Source organism: Xyrauchen texanus, chromosome 47 (assembly GCF_025860055.1).
Source record: "Xyrauchen texanus isolate HMW12.3.18 chromosome 47, RBS_HiC_50CHRs, whole genome shotgun sequence".
Classification (NCBI taxonomy): Eukaryota; Metazoa; Chordata; class Actinopteri; order Cypriniformes; family Catostomidae; genus Xyrauchen; species Xyrauchen texanus.
Window position 1 is genome coordinate 4,551,576 of NC_068322.1, and position 16,084 is coordinate 4,567,659.

General features: G+C 37.3%; 1 protein-coding gene across 1 annotated transcript in view; it reads right to left on the minus strand.

Moving 5' to 3' along the window:
* The window catches only part of LOC127639209 (clathrin coat assembly protein AP180-like), a 23,261-nt gene extending 8,013 nt beyond the window's left edge, over positions 1-15,248 (minus strand). The window contains exons 1-16 of the mRNA XM_052121113.1: positions 14,323-15,248; positions 11,591-11,733; positions 10,320-10,395; positions 9,894-9,996; positions 9,489-9,582; positions 8,875-8,986; positions 8,642-8,748; positions 8,439-8,480; positions 7,492-7,553; positions 7,148-7,153; positions 6,611-6,623; positions 5,706-5,821; positions 5,486-5,565; positions 5,307-5,321; positions 4,821-4,982; positions 3,182-3,280 (exon numbers count right to left, since the gene is read on the minus strand). Of these exons, the coding sequence (XP_051977073.1) occupies positions 3,182-3,280; positions 4,821-4,982; positions 5,307-5,321; positions 5,486-5,565; positions 5,706-5,821; positions 6,611-6,623; positions 7,148-7,153; positions 7,492-7,553; positions 8,439-8,480; positions 8,642-8,748; positions 8,875-8,986; positions 9,489-9,582; positions 9,894-9,996; positions 10,320-10,395; positions 11,591-11,733; positions 14,323-14,452 (1,360 nt within the window). The 5' untranslated portion in view covers positions 14,453-15,248. The remainder of the gene's footprint in view (positions 1-3,181; positions 3,281-4,820; positions 4,983-5,306; positions 5,322-5,485; positions 5,566-5,705; positions 5,822-6,610; positions 6,624-7,147; positions 7,154-7,491; positions 7,554-8,438; positions 8,481-8,641; positions 8,749-8,874; positions 8,987-9,488; positions 9,583-9,893; positions 9,997-10,319; positions 10,396-11,590; positions 11,734-14,322) is intronic.
* Positions 15,249-16,084: the final 836 nt, after the last annotated feature.

Below are 16,084 nucleotides of genomic sequence, written 5' to 3' on the forward strand. Positions count from 1 at the left end.
TTCTACTGCACATGTAAAGTAAACACTAAATATGGTGAAAATGCCATTACACTGAACCTGAGTAACCTGCATTGGTATGTAACCTGCTAAGAGTATTTGTTTTCTTCATTGAGGACAAAATGTGAAATAGAGAGAGTAAAAAGGAATAAAGAAAATGCTAAATATAAGTATGGAAATGTAACTAATGGAGATGTTTCAAGAGACAGACAGAAGGGAATAAGGGCCTCAAGAAGTAAGAGGAATCACGGTGTTGCCCAGTTCCTTTGGCTGCCTCAGGAGAAACATATTTGGGTTACCTTGAGTAGCCTAGGATGAAATAGAGAGAAAAAAAACAATGTACAAGCGAGAGGATGGATGCAGTGTAGCGTGTACCTGCTGAAAACAGGTCTAGACTGGGAATAGGGTCTGTTTTGGGAACAGATGAATCTGGCATGGGATCAAAAAAACCTACAGACAAGAACACATATGCACAAAGAGATACTGACATGTAATATTAAATAAAAGTATAAGAGAGGAGTAACGCAAATCAAACCAATAAAACACAGGAAAAAAGTTCAAACTTAACCAAACCGCCTGAATATTTGTAGTATGTTAAAGCACACACACATGCACACACACACAAATATGTAAACTGCATGCTTCTATAAAGTAGTATAAAGTTTCCTTACAGTGAAAATTAGTTTGTATTTAAACAGGCTTCATTTTGTACCCTAAAAAACATTCGTTGAAGAACTTAGAAGGACAGGAACAGATTTTCAAAAGTGGAACACACTAAGGCCCAAAACATACTCTATGCAAGAATGTGAATGAAAATGCTTCTCGCTATTGTATTCCAAAATGTTACAACTTATGGCTGCACAATTAATCAAAAAGTAATCAAGATTAGAATTACAGCTGCCACGATTAACTAATGATGATAACGGACGATTACAGCTTTCCATTTAAGTCTACTTCTGTGGATTCAAATATCTCTTTTTACATTGTGCTTTTGTGACGGTTGAGTATTCTGAACAAAAATGGGCATGTTCCAATCTGTGGGCGTTTACAAATCAGGATGGGTGCTAGCAACTGCTTACATGATTTGCCTACTACATTGAGATTCCCTACTTTCATTGGATTGTTCAGGAACGCCCATCCTGGTTCGGAAACGCTCACTGATTACTACACTGAGATTAACTACTTTCATTGGATAGTTGAAAAATGGCCATTGTGCTTTGAAAATGCCCACAGATTGGGAAACGGCCATTATTGTTCCACAGAGACCTATACTTTGGTATTCTAACCAATTCCAGGCATGTTCATTGAGCAATAAAATGGTATTGGAAAATCAGAGATTCTTAAATGAGTCTGTAGTCCTAATGCGTTACGAAGGCGCAAGTTTTAAACAATGAAATTCCCAGATGCTGGCTTCATGTTTTACCACTTTTCATTGTTCCACATGAAAATTAGCACTGAAGAAACATCACCTGAGACTTGAAAAGAAGCTTTAAAACAAAAGCGGTTATTGTTGCATTGTAGTTTAATAGTGTTGTGTTGTGGCTTTTTTGGTTGTGGCTTTTCAGTTGTGATGAGGCTTAAGTTTTTTGTGGCTTAATTTTGTTTTTTTGTGGTTTTTCTGTTGTGTTGTGGCTTAATTTCATTGCGTTGTGGCTTTTCTGTTGTGTTGTTGTTTAATATTGTAGTGTTGTGGCTTTTCCATATTGTTGTGGCTTAATTTAGTTGTGTTGTGGTTTAATATTGTTCTGTTGTGGCTTTTCAGTTGTGACAAGGCTTAACTTTGTTGTGGCTTAATTTTATTGTGTTCAATACAAATAATAATTAAAAATGTAATTACAGTTAGGTTTTGTCATGCTATTAAGTAGACCAATGTGAAGTTCATTTATTGCTGTGTTAAACAACAATAAAGTAATTCAGCTCAACTGTTCTGAGCTTGTTCTGGATGTGTAGCCTACATAAGCTAATAATATAGCATGAAGTTAAACAAATGAAGTTCCAAATGTAAGTTCGGGAGCAGCTTGTTCATCTAGGCCTGGCAATTATATCCCAAGGATATATAAACAGCTGCTTCCCTCGCACAGGTGACAATTCTTTCCGGCATCCCTCCACCTCCACCTCCCCATCTCTACCTTTATTTCATAATTCCTATACTAATTATTATTTCAAAATAGTCTTTCTATTTCATGCTTTAGTCACTCAGTCCTGTACTTGAGCCCCTCTGTTATGGACAGCATGCCAAACCCATTTACCCTAATGCGCTCCAAGACTATATTATGAACCAGTTGACTTGTGAAAAAATATTTTATGTAACTTCTCTTAAGAGCCATTAATAATTGCAATTACAATGTCAAGGGAATTAATCGACAATTATGATTTTTGTCATAATCGTGCAGCCCTAGTCAGAATTAAATTCATAAGACAAAGCAAGTGTGCATTGCTTTCTCAGTATTTCCACAAGGGGCACTATAGCAGGGCTGCAAAGCATTGGAACAACATTTGTGTCACGAATGCTCACTTGCCCAGAGTATGTTATGGCCAAAGGGGGTTTACCAGCAAACAGGTCTCTCATCGGGGCTGGGGTAGCAACTGGAACTACAATACTGTTAGGTGCCGCCACTGACTTAAAGAGGGAGTTACAGTCATCTACTGGTTGCATTGAGAATAGATCCAGCTGAAGGGAGGCTTCAACAGCAGTACCAGCTACTGGAGTGAAGGGGTCTACCAGGAAAAGAGGATGAGTGTTTAAAAACATCTTTCAGGCCCATTGTGTGATATCATTTATTATAGAACAGCCCAAAGTATGAAACTTTAAAGGAGGAGAGAAGAGAAACAGAAAATAGGCGAATCAGTTCTAGATGGTTCACTGAGACAAGTTTCTGAATCTGAGTCGTTCTGTCAGATTCGTGTTTACTAAGTCGACATCTGCTTGTGTCCAACAGAGAACAGAACTTCAATGTTCAAAGACCATTGCCCTACCAATACAGATAGCAATGTTCATGGCAACACCAGTGCCAATTCAGAGAGAAAACTCAACAGAGCAGAGGAACAAACTGACCTGAGGAAGCTACTTTAGCGCAAGAGCCTGTAGAAGAGGGACTATCAGCATGATGTCTGGTTTACGTTGCACCACATTTAGTCAATACAAATACACACACACACACATATGCACAGTGCCATCACCCACCAGTTGTAGCGGTGCCCTCGGAAGCAGGGGTGGGTGTGGTTGTTGCGGACGCACTCTCTGCAGCAGGAGCTGCTTCAGCTGCAGGGGCTGCAAACATGTCTGGAGTACCGAAAACGAGGGCCAGAGGATAGATGTGAAATAGAGGAAAAGGAACAGGAAGAAGAAAAGAATAGAGATAACAGCATGAAGACAGAAATGACAAACTTTAGTGTCATGCAAAGTGTAAGTAAAAGAAAAAAAGAAAGTAAAGACTTTTGCATTTAGAATATTTTAAGGTATGTTTCATACTTATTTAAAATAAGGATTTCATATCTAAGGGTCTTACTAACAAAACATTTACATTTACATCTACAGAAATAATTATGACCCTTTCTTAAATCTTAAAATCAACATGAAATGCCATTTGAAATCCATTTACTTCCGTATTGTGGCATGTAGGGGATGGAGACTCTCGAACATATCAACATATCCAAAAGATAACGCCTCTAACATAGTGCAACAGTCAAATTCTGGAAGTAACTCTTCTATTCATTTTCTCCATGGGTGAATCAATTTTAACGCTCTCTAGAAGCGAACGTTTCTAAACCTTTCTAGACAAGCTCAGAGGTTGTTGATGGTAAATGCTTCACATTATTTCAACCTTAAAGTTAAATAAAGTGGAATTACTGGTCAAGAACTATATTACCCATGATCCTGAAAAGAAAACATCAACCAATCAGAGAATCACGGCCAACAAAGTGCGGCAAAAGAGCTCTGCGGCGCCACTTCCATGACGCACTGTGAATGACGCAACCAAGGCCATCTCCATATACACTCTCAAACTAATATGAATATTTTGCAATTAAATAGTAATGTATTGTTTATATTTTCCCATTGTTTATAATTCAGAAAGTTCAACATTATAATTTGATTATGGATTATAGCTAATTCCCTCAACAAAGTCCTTAAGTACACAGTCTTGTGCCTGTTGATTTTCAAATAATTTTTTTATTCAAATCAAAGTTTGTTAAGTTGCGATTCGCCTCGGAGCTGGTTGTTTTGGTTCATGGCTTTTATAAAGAATTTTATGAAATTCCTATGGAAAAAAATGAATGGGAAAAATTATTCCGAAACTAAAATGGCTTAAAAAGTGAACAGGCACTGTTGCGCTGTATTACCTTGTAGGATGATAATAAGACCAGCAATGTGTTTACAAAAGTAAATAGGGTCAATTTTGATTTCATGTTGACTTTAAAACAGTTTAGCATGCACTGATCAAAAAAAAATTATGAAACCTTGATTAATCTTACTGTGTAGATTACAGATAAGAATAATCAAATGATAAGAATTTATAAATGGTAATTTCAATAAATAAGATCCGACAGAGCATTGATATGCACATTTCAAACAAAAAAAGCAAAAGTGTAGCAGTGAAAACATACAGGAACAGAAAAGGAAGCGTGGCGCTCTATATTTCTACTGTAGCAGGACACAAAAATGGAGCAATGGTGAGAGCAGACAAACGAAGAGGCACAGACAGTGCAATTTTGATCTGATCTGTCATTGTGTGCTAGGATGTTTCTCTGTTTTAGAATGTGGCACAGCCTTTTCCCCCAGAAACATCTTCTTAAGGAAGAAATGTAAAAACATCACAACTGACCTCCGAGGAGATCCGCTGAACCGGAGGAAGCACCGGCAGCGGAAGGAGGAGGAGCCAAAGAAACGGCTGCCTCTGTGGCTGTGGTGGGCGTGGCTGAGGAGGCGGAGTCTACGGCAGTGCTTGGGTCAGGAAGGAGAGTCTCTGTAGTAAAGGAACCCATTTCTGCATAGCCACGCCCCCAGAGGACCAATATAAACCGTAACGTAAATAAACAGATAACCAGGAAAGACAGAACCACATAAGAGGGCAAGAGCAGAAACGAGAGAGAAAGAAAGAGAGATTCTACTGAGCCAAGACAGAGGGACAGGATTCACACTCTAAATGGATTTTAGGAAACTAGGTTGGATATTCATCGCACACAATTGTTACAATTTAATTTCAAATTTTCAGATGAACTGTAACAAGTGTTTAAAATGTTTAAGAAGGTGGATGAGACATTTAACACTTTAAAACAAATGTAAATTAAAAAAAATCACTGGCACTTACCTGACCCTAGCAGATCTGTTGTGCGAAGTCCATCACAAAGAGACAATAAGAAAGAAGAAAAAGGAGTAAGCTTAATCAGCATAGGAAAGATACATGCAAAAGTGTGTGTGTGTGTGTGTGTGTGTGTGTGTGTGTGTGTGTGTGTGTGTGTGTGTGTGTGTCTTGATTATGTATTTTACCTCCCCAGGATGTGGGAGCAGCTGATGCACCACCTGCAGAAGGTCCAGAGGAAGACAACGGGTCCAGATCCAGCAGAGAACTACAGAGAGACAGCGAACAAGAGACACTCACCATATGAAATAAAGTTGTAAGATCAGATAATGGGATCTATTGTTCTGATTAGCAATAATCCAGTTGTTTTCAGATAGGAAGTGAAGGGTGGTAAAACGGGTCACTCACTCAGTGGCAGACTCTGCAGTGGATGCGGCCTCAGTGGGTGGCGGCTCCAGAGTGGGAACGGCAGCAGCGGATTTAGAGGGAGTGGAGGTTGGAGACACGTTATTGGTGGGGGATCCCTACAACAAAAAGTCTAAATGAGCTTGATCTCATGAAAATTACATGATAGTGGCAATATTTTTGCGAAATGACATTACATGTTTCCTTACACGCATCGCAGCTGTTCCGAGGTGAACTGTCCACTAGTTGGCGCTAAAAGTGATGTAATTTTCTCCCAAACAGAGGAGGTTTTTAAGATTAATGCTCTATTAAGTTGTATATCAACAAAACTGACCTCCCTACCCTAAACCTTAAACTTAAATCTAACCAACTGTGGCATAAAATGCAAATGTGACATGGATAAACGAATAGCTGAAGCAACCATGCAATTTTGTGGTGCTTCTATGACACTTTCAGCTCACATATCGACTCGTGTGCTATTCAGGACTCGTACCCCAGTCCTACACATCGCTACTGCAATTTGATTGCACTGGAGCAAGCTTATAAATGTAGTTGGTTATGTAATACGAACATTAAAATGTAACACCTTAGAAGTTATGCACTACAGTAAAGGTGATGTAATAAGTTAGCATTGTGTGAGAAAAAGGGCAAAAAGTAAGTGTTTATTAACTAATAATCTGCCGTTATACACGTGATTTGTTTGAAAGGGAATAAAAGTCATAGTTGTTGTAGCGCCTCTAGTGTTCAGTTCAACAGGAAACTGCCACAATATGTATAACGAGACACATTTTTGTAAAAACCTATGTATAGTATCGTGTTTCTATGCGACCAGGTTAGTGTATGTGTATATACAGTACATTAGAGTGTAGGTATTAAAAAACAAATGTACTGTAAAGACAAATCCTTACCTTTGTGGGTGACCTAGAGGAAATAAGGGAGAGAAAAACGAGACTAACGTGAGAAGATGATCTTTTTTAGGAAAGTTTTTCGGTTCAGATGTTTATTGTTTTTATTCTTAATGGCTTCATATTTATTGTGTTTTTCTTAAAGGCTTAGTATTAACTTATAAAAACATATATTTCTATAAAAATAAAAACAGACACAAATGAGACCAATGTTGACATGCATCAAGAGTTATAAGAGCTATAAGATGAATGTGGATAGCATAGCTCAGATTATTAATCTTGTAAGAATTTGACGGGAGATGTTTGAGTTCAAATTGAAATCTGACTTTTGATTGAAGAGTTCTTGATATATCACAGTTTTGAAATCTCTTCTGAAACCTCATTAGAAAAAGACCCCCGGTAATCTCACACGTGACTCCTGAGAAACAGGATACTTATCAAAAGTCTCAATTTGTTCTCAAATTGTTGTAAACAATCTATTTAATTATTCTACATGTAAACAGACCATGACTGATGAAAATGTAGAAAAAACAAACTCACCCTTCCCTGAATATCCAATGGAAAAATGCAGGGAGAGTAAAAAATACACAAATCAATGACATTTTAATAGTTAACAGTGTGTTCTCAAAATGGCACACAGTGCTACTTGATTAGTGACTTATCGTTAGCAGATGTGTTTCATCTAGAGGGATGCACTGTACACTAACTATAGTGAAAGTCCCCCCTGGAAAATCTATGGTTATGTGCCTTGTTCAAAAGCACAATATTAATAAGGTTTTCTAACAAGCCTGTAACATTTGCTTTATAAGCCCAACATTTGAACCACAGAGATGCTGCCACACTGATATTTAAAGGGATTTAGAGTGAGTTCAGAGGTTTCATACCCTTTCTTCCCCTCTAGACTGTTCATATGTGTCTCCAGAGATTCCAGAATAGTGCTGGGAGCCTGAAGACGTCAGAATCAAACACGCACATATGATGAGCAAAGATTAAGCGCACAGTACAAACAACATCAGAGCACAACTTATGTCAATCTCTCTCAAAGTTCCACAGCAAATCCAAACCACACCAGAACTCAACTTTCCACCAAATGATGTCCAGAACACTGCAAACTCAACGGTACATTCGGTACATTGCTTTAGCCTGTTTCTGCATATAATAAGCAAATCTTACACTGATGCAGAATTATAATAATACTATAGTGGTGTGACTTCTCGATCGTTTCAAAATGTAGAAAAGAAACTAATGGAAAAGCGTATTACTATCACAAGGATGATTCAAATGAACATTTTCAAATGAAACACTATCTGTTTTAGGATCAGCTTGCCTCTGTTCAGATAAACCACACTTATTAGCAAATGATGGGCCAATTTTAAACTTAAATCAGTAGTTGAACTCCAGGAAATTGTGATTTGTAACTAACTACAGTAGCTCGGGCTGGAAGGGAGTCTGAACAAACAGGAAAAAGCAATGCACTGAGATGCAAACTGGGCTCCAAATCAGTCGCTATGGTTACCGGCTCTTCATTCTGGTCTTTAAAGGGACAGTCTTCATTGTCTGAATCTGCCAGGTCAGCCACCATGCCAGGGTGCAGACACTGGGAATGCCCACAGGGAGGAGTTTTGATGACAACAATCAGTTAGGAAGAAACTCTAATAACCGTTTTACAAAGCCTGTATAATCCTGACCTCATCCTAATGTTAATTAGAAGCCCATTTAAAGGCACACATGAATATGTGCAAATGATAAGACACATATGAGATTGAGTGTTTGTGTGTTCTCAATCACTTGGGTAATTGAACTAAGCTTAGATGTCCTGAATTTGACTTACATAAGAGATGTCAGGAATGTCATTTTTATCCACTCCTACTTGCTGCAACAGAAGCCGAAAGAAAAAGAATAAAATTCAGATTGAATTATATTTAACATATATAAGGGTTACATACACATTTCAAACTAACATACATATTACTGCTTTCATTGATCAAAATAATTGTACTTAATAAAGTGTAACATTTCATCTTTGTTTCTAACCTCAGCAATTTTCATGAACTCTGAAATCTTGGTCACTCTGGTCAGAAACTTCTTGTAAATTTCCAGTGAGTCCTTGCATTCAGACTTCTTCATTTTGAAATATTTCTCTGTGCAACCGAAAACAGATCACATCGTCAGCTATTTCTAGGAGAATTAAATAGTTCTAGATAAAGATGTTATGTGCTGTGGTTTAGAGATGCAGATCTACAGTAAGTTGTTATAGCAACACATGCCTAATAAATTGATGACGCCATCATTGTAGGAGGCAAACAGCTTTATCAGATCCTTAAAGAGAAGCAGGAATGCTGCATTGATGATGCCGTTATTTAAATCTTTAGGATGAACCTAAAGGAGCGAGAAAGGACAGAATCACTTTTACGTTACACTTTTAACAGTGTTCCAATGACATTTACATTGTTAGAAAATGTATTTGAATCATAACATAAATTCTGAAAACCAAACCATAATAATAGATTTGATCCTGATCTTGACACTTGCGGACACACATTTAAAAAAAAATAAAGGTTCTTTATCGTTATATATGGTTCCATAAAGAACCTTTAAAACACAAGGAACATTCCCATTGCACAAAAGGTCATTTGTAATGGGAAAAAAAGGTTCTTTAGACTATAAAAAGTTTGTACATCACTGAAAAATGGTTCTTCTATGGCATAGCTGAGAAAACACCTTTTTGGAAAACACACAATTTAGTCAATCAAGTAAAAGATCTTCACATGGACCACAGTCTTCAAACTTAAACATGGGCTGTTTTAAATGCAAGACTGCTCAGAGTCATTTATGGGACAACTCTTCAGAATGTTCTAGAATGTGGGAGGATGTTACACACGTCAAACTCCAGCAGCGTGTCCACTTGAGTCTGCAGGGCAGGCATGGCCTTCAGGAGCTTCTCAGGAGTCATAGTCCTCATCACACCCTCAGCTCTGAGCACAAACAGGAAAGAGTGGTTCAATGTGAGTGGGGGAACTGTAGGATTCTTAAATGTGTTTTCTGTGATAAAACAGCATTTAATTGGGGTCTTATAGCTTCCATACTTAGAGTTGGCATTTCCTTTGTGTTCTGTAAATGCTTTACATCCCTGGGAGTAAAATTGTTATCTACAGTGTCTCCATCCTTGGCTCTAATAACTCCTCAACTATCTAAATTGCACTCTAACACAGTTTCTGAGAATTGTGAGCAACTGGTTTCTCAATGCTTCCAAATTAAGAAACCCATTAGCCTTCTATCAACATACCCCTTCTTGACTCGAGTGAAGTCGAAGGCCATCGCACGGTAAGCGTATGCCTTCTCATTCAGGTACCGTGCGTATCGTCTGATAAATGTTGACATGTCATAGCCTTGAACACAGAAAAGGAGCAAACAGAACTTTAGTTCCCTTTAGACACAGATTACATTTAAGGTCATTACACAGAGTAAGATTTGAAAGATACAGTATTTAATTTAGGGTTTGTTAATATTCTAACACCATTTCTACAATGGGCGCATTCAACAGTCAGTTCCACTGTATCTGTATCTTTGTGACTTGTGTGTGTTAATACAAGCACCTTACAAGCACCAATTGTTAAACATACTAAGGGAAACTGACTATATATTGAGTGACATTTAATTGAAGTTTATGTATCTTTATCTTAAACTCAAACGTGCTCATGCACAAACTCACCATGGGTGCCTGTTTTGTCAATAAAGTTGCTGAGATTGAACAGGGAAGTCCTCGAGGCCAAATACTGGATGAATCTCTGTAGAGATGTAAATAGGACAAATCTTAAAATATGCATGACGTTCTTGCATTTTTCATCTTAGATCACTAACTTAGAAGGTGTTTGCAAAAGTATGAATAAATGAATGAAATTTACACTTATATGCCGATTTCTGTCACTACACTCAATGTGCTTTACATTATGAACAGGGGGATCTCCTTAACCACCATAGGTAGTTCTGCATGCAGTTTTGCATTTTTGTATTTTAATTTCACACAAAATGTATCTTTGCATTTTAGTTTTAATTGTATAGCAACTTAATGTAAAGGTGTTTCTTTAGCTTCAGGTATTTTCATGTCCCAGGGGTTGATTTTTACTCAAACAAACAGATTTCAACTTTTTTCTCACAGTTTTTCTTCCAGGTCTTCGTTGATTCTTGGACAGTCAAGACTGTCAATATTAAACTATGAAAATCCATTATAAAAATACTAATAATGAGATGTTTAAAACTATAATAATATAAAAAAAAAGAGTGAAATAAAAATAACCTATGTTAATTTTAACTGTGTGATAATCATTTCTATCATTTTATTTATTTATTTTTTTTAATTACGACTGTCAAAGAGTTGTGGCATCATTTATCAACCTTATCAAACAACATTGCCCCTAATAAAGTTTTTTCTTTTAAAATAAGTGTACTTGTTCATCAAGTTGACTAAAGTGTCAGTGAAGAGCATGCTTAAGATGAAATATTAGACAAGTGATGTTTGAAGAAAACAAAAACAATTAAGGTAAATATCACAGAATATATTTTCAATCAAAGTGTAATTTTGCTAGATTATGTAAAAAGTGTGAAATATTATTTAATTGTGTGTATTTAGAATTCATAAAATGTTAGCTATGAAATTAGCCATTTTATTTCAAAAACTTAAACCTTAATTTCCTTCATTTTCACCTAAGAATTATGTTAAACTCAATACAGAATTTGAGATGTGCTGGAAATTAAAAGAATAAATAAATTAAATGAATTGCATAAATCACCTGTGATGCATGGACAAACACACTGAGCACATTATACATAGTAAACAAATTAAAAAAAATTAAGAGTGTGAAATAATTTTTAACAAGACTTTCTAGCAATACTTTCTAGCAGTCCACAGTGCTAAAAGTGCCCGAAGTTGAGGAGACACCCATAAAAAGAGAAAAAAAAAAACGAAGTAGTATGACATCTCACTTCATTGCCGTAGATGCAGATGTGGTGAGTTGTAGTTAGGGCTTTGAACACGACCACCCAGCTGACATTGGTGGATCTTTCAAATAATGTGTCAGCCATCTGAGGGATGTTCACATTTGTCTCGTTGGTGGCTGAGATCAGATCTGCACGCAGAGAAACACACACATAAACCACCACAGCTTTATACATTGTAATGGGGATGAGGACATTTATACAAACATTACTGAGAGTTTAATGGTCATTGAACCAGCAGAAAGATTCTCAATGGACAAATTTATAACAGCAACTGCATATAGGTAGCAAGAAGCAGCCACAAATAAATACATATAAAACTGCATTTTTCAAGCGGGGAATAATTTACTGCATGCAATGGATTTTACGAGGAACTAAATGATGGAAATGTTTTTACTGAAAGAGACTGAGGTCATATCATGGTTACTAAACTGTATTGCAATGACACACATTTCTTACACACTCCAATTAAATCTATTAAAAACTTACAAGTAAAAAGCCATTCTAAGGGATGATGTGCAGGATCTCATACTGCAAAACAAACACCTGTGAATGCACTTGAACTAAACCTGGATTTGTAGTTCTGAGTTATTTAGACATGTTTCTATAAATCTAACTTTCTGTTTAGCTTATCTTGTAGCTGCTGTCTGCTTCAATAATAGACACATAAATGTGGAGAGTGGAAACTAATCACACTTGACAGGTCTAAAGATAGTCTAAAGATAGCTCCAATAAGAAATCAGCGCCACTCAAGAGAACTTTTCTGACCCAATATGAATTTTCAATTTCAAACAAACAAGTGGGGCAAATAAAGAGGATTTTTTAAATAAATAAAAAAAACTAATTATGTAATGCAGTATATTTATCAGCATGCATGAAGGGAAGTGCAGCTAACTCTACCATAATGGGTATTTTTTTGTATTACAGTATAAGAATTATTAATTTAGTATTTTTCATTATTTATTTTTTTATTTTTTTTATTTTTGTTTTTCAGAAAAATGTGCTTCAAAGAATTTCATGTTTTTCTCTCCTTTGGTTTTGTGGTGAAATACGACCCAGACATGTCTTTGACAGGTTTCATGAGATTCCGGCAAATGTAGGTTGTGTTTAACACCATATAATGCTTGTAATGCTTGTAACGTTTTAAGGGTGCCAATATGTTATGGCTGCCACAGAGCAGACTGCAGTAGAGTTAAGAGGCCAAGAATAGCACAGATTAGAACACACACAGATACAGTGTTTGTTTCCAGAAACAGAACACAAAATGTTGCCACGTAACAACACAAAATTTGAAGTATATCGCACCGTACATATGTCCATATGTAGCTATGGATATGTGAGCATTGGGATTATGGAATCGTTCACCACACTGTGATTCAAGTGACCGGATTAAAGACAACACATTGAAAAGACACATACACATCCACTGTCACATCACAGTGAGCACATGACTTAACTCTGTACCAATCGGATGCTCCGTTTGTTGTGTTTCTGTTTTGCATGATGCAACAAAATAATATGAGCCAAGTAACAATATAATATAAACAATCTCTCAGATTTTTTAAAATTTAACAATGTTTACAAAAAAAGGTCCATGTTAATCTATCAAAAATAACTTGCCTTAATCGAACATTGAATTTATGATCTGGAATATGCTCATATCTAGGTGACCAAAATGCAGATTGTGCTTACATTTTTAGCTTACTCCAAAGCACATGCTGCATTTCTCTCCAAGAATGAAGAGCCTCTGATGCTCACTGATACCATGTCATCATGATGTCACTCACTCCTCCTCCATCCCCAATAATCTACTTCAGTTTCCATGACAACTTCTCTGCCACCCCTCACTCCATAAAATTCAACCAACAGATGACTGGTGTTATTAGACAAAAACTCTTTTGCTTCAAACTCAGAACATAAATCACAATTTCTGTAATGAAAAACAAGTGCAATGAGGGTGTTTCTTTATAATGGGCATATGTCTTTTTACAAGACAACACCAAACTGAACTGAACCAAGAATATGTAGATCAATAAAGCTATGGGTTTAAAAAGACCCCACTGAGTGAACCCAGAGTGTGCTTTGATATCCGGAAAAACCTGACACTACTTGAGCACAGAAACACATTGAATATGGGGATGACCCCATCTGCCTCTGCGTGTGACATGCATGGTGAAGTGAATGCTGACATTAACACACACACGCTTCAGTTTGTATACCAGCATCCTTACCTTTGGCTTTGTAAATAACACATGCATGCTTTAGCTGATCGATTTATATTTCAGAAGGCCTTCTCCTGTAGACACAGAGCTCAATAGATAAAGGAGGCATACATATGTCTATTTTAGAGGCAATCACTTTCTTTCAGCCTGTTCTGTTGCTTTGGCTAGATCACACCACATAAAGTCACTTCACTGTTATAGACTGTCAATTTTCCTTAGTAATTGCAATCATGTTTTTCAGGCTAAAAAGATGCAGGCTAAAAAGCCAGGCTTTCGTCACTAGAATTGCTACCAGTCCCAAACTAGTGACAAATAGGCTATATCTCATGGAGGACCACCCATGCACAATGCAAATCACAGGTCTAATTTCATCTGAGCAAATAGGCCTGCATGCACCGAAGCCGCGTTCCCGTGGTGTGGTGCTGAACTGGACAGCTCCAGATATGAATGAGTCTGAACGATGGGAAATGAGTGTCGGTACAGAAGCGTTTCACTTACATTCCAGGTGCTTCTTCTTGGGCGCCATCACCTCGTGCGTGGTGGCTTTGCAAACGGCGCGAGCCACTTCGGATCCGGTGAGCTGGTACTGCGCCGCGGCGATGCGATCCGTCAATGTCTGTCCCGACATTTTCTCCGCGTATGATCGACAACTACCTCACGAATCAACTTCACCGGGAAAAAGGGAAGGACAGTCGAAATGCATAGGCTTTTCGCCGACAAAAATACCAGAGACTGAATCCAAACGGTCCCTTTAAAATATGGATTTGGAGGGGGGGGGATTTTTATGGATTTCTCCTCTTGATTTCCAAGCAAACCGGCTGTTTTCAGAAAATACAGGCTATATTCAGAAACACACTGAAAAATATTTTGTTGCGATTTTATCTCACAAAACTGGTCTACGCATGCGTCAATGGGGATGGCTTCAGCACCATGGATAGTGCTCCTATTACGTAACGCCCTACGCTAAACAAATAGTGCGTAATTTCTGGTTATCTTGGGAAATCAGTAATCAATTTACCACAGAAAACAATCGCACTTGACAGGGTTTTGCGTTGGACCGCGTCTTTTTGCAATGAAATTAAATCAACGCATCAAAACGTGCAGATGAAAAATTCAAACCACATAGAAACACATTAAAAGAAAGCTCAGGGTTTCCTGCAGGGTGTCCTCGTCGATTAATATACTATGAAGCTGCTCGAGATCCCGGAGTCTGTATTCGGTCGCCCGTGTGTCTTTCCCGTCCGGTCGAATAATGATGACGTGTCTGTTTTCAAACCATTTCAAGGGTTAGAAAACATAAATGTTGTTAGGCTAAGTGTTGTATTGCTTTGGTTTGTATTATTTAATTATTCATTATTAATTTTATTATTAAAGTCCTAGCTTTTCGATAGTCTGTGGACCAGGTCAGGTGACGCATAACGGGCTCTTAAAGGGAAGCTCCGTCTCGCTGTCATGTACCTTTAAGGGGTCTGTGCGCGTTCACGGCTCATCTATCTGCATTCTGCTCCCTGAGCACAAAGATAGAGCGCTCTGTCATGTGCTTTGAATGATATTAGTCAGATGGAGTGCAGGCTTATTTAATAATACAAATTAAATGCCCTTGTTATTTGGAGAACCCGAATGTCAGGTCAAGGATTAATCCTTTTTTTAGATTAAAAAAAATACAAAATACAATCTTGCGTTTATGACATGTTATATGGTCTGTTAATAAATATAAGCTTAAGTAACATTTCATGTAGTTCATTTTTTTTTTTTTTTTTTTTGGTAAATTGGAGATCCTTGCAACAGTACGGCGAATAACCTGTTTGCGATTGGATGCGAGAACAGCAGCTTCATGATTTGACCACTAGGCGGAGTCACTTCAACGTTATGTGACTTAACATGAACCGTTTGCAAGTACCGCTTTGAAAATTATTGCACTTTCTAAGGCTGAAATATATAGGCTGATTATGTGGACATTCAAACATGCCAATCACGCTTTCATAAATAATGAATTACACTCAAATCATCTAAAAAAAAAATTAAAAGTTAAGCCATACGTTATTAAATTAAAGGCCCATATAAACCAATTGCATTTAAACACAGGATAGTATTTAAATGAATGATTAAAATGATGCATATGAAAATGAAAGTAAATTTGAACTGTTGCTAAATGTTCTGAATTAGCCTACACTTGGTAAAGGAGAATATATGCTGTATATATGCGTGTGTGTGTGTGCGCGCGCGCGCGCGTGTGAAAAAGTTTAAGGCAATGTTGTAT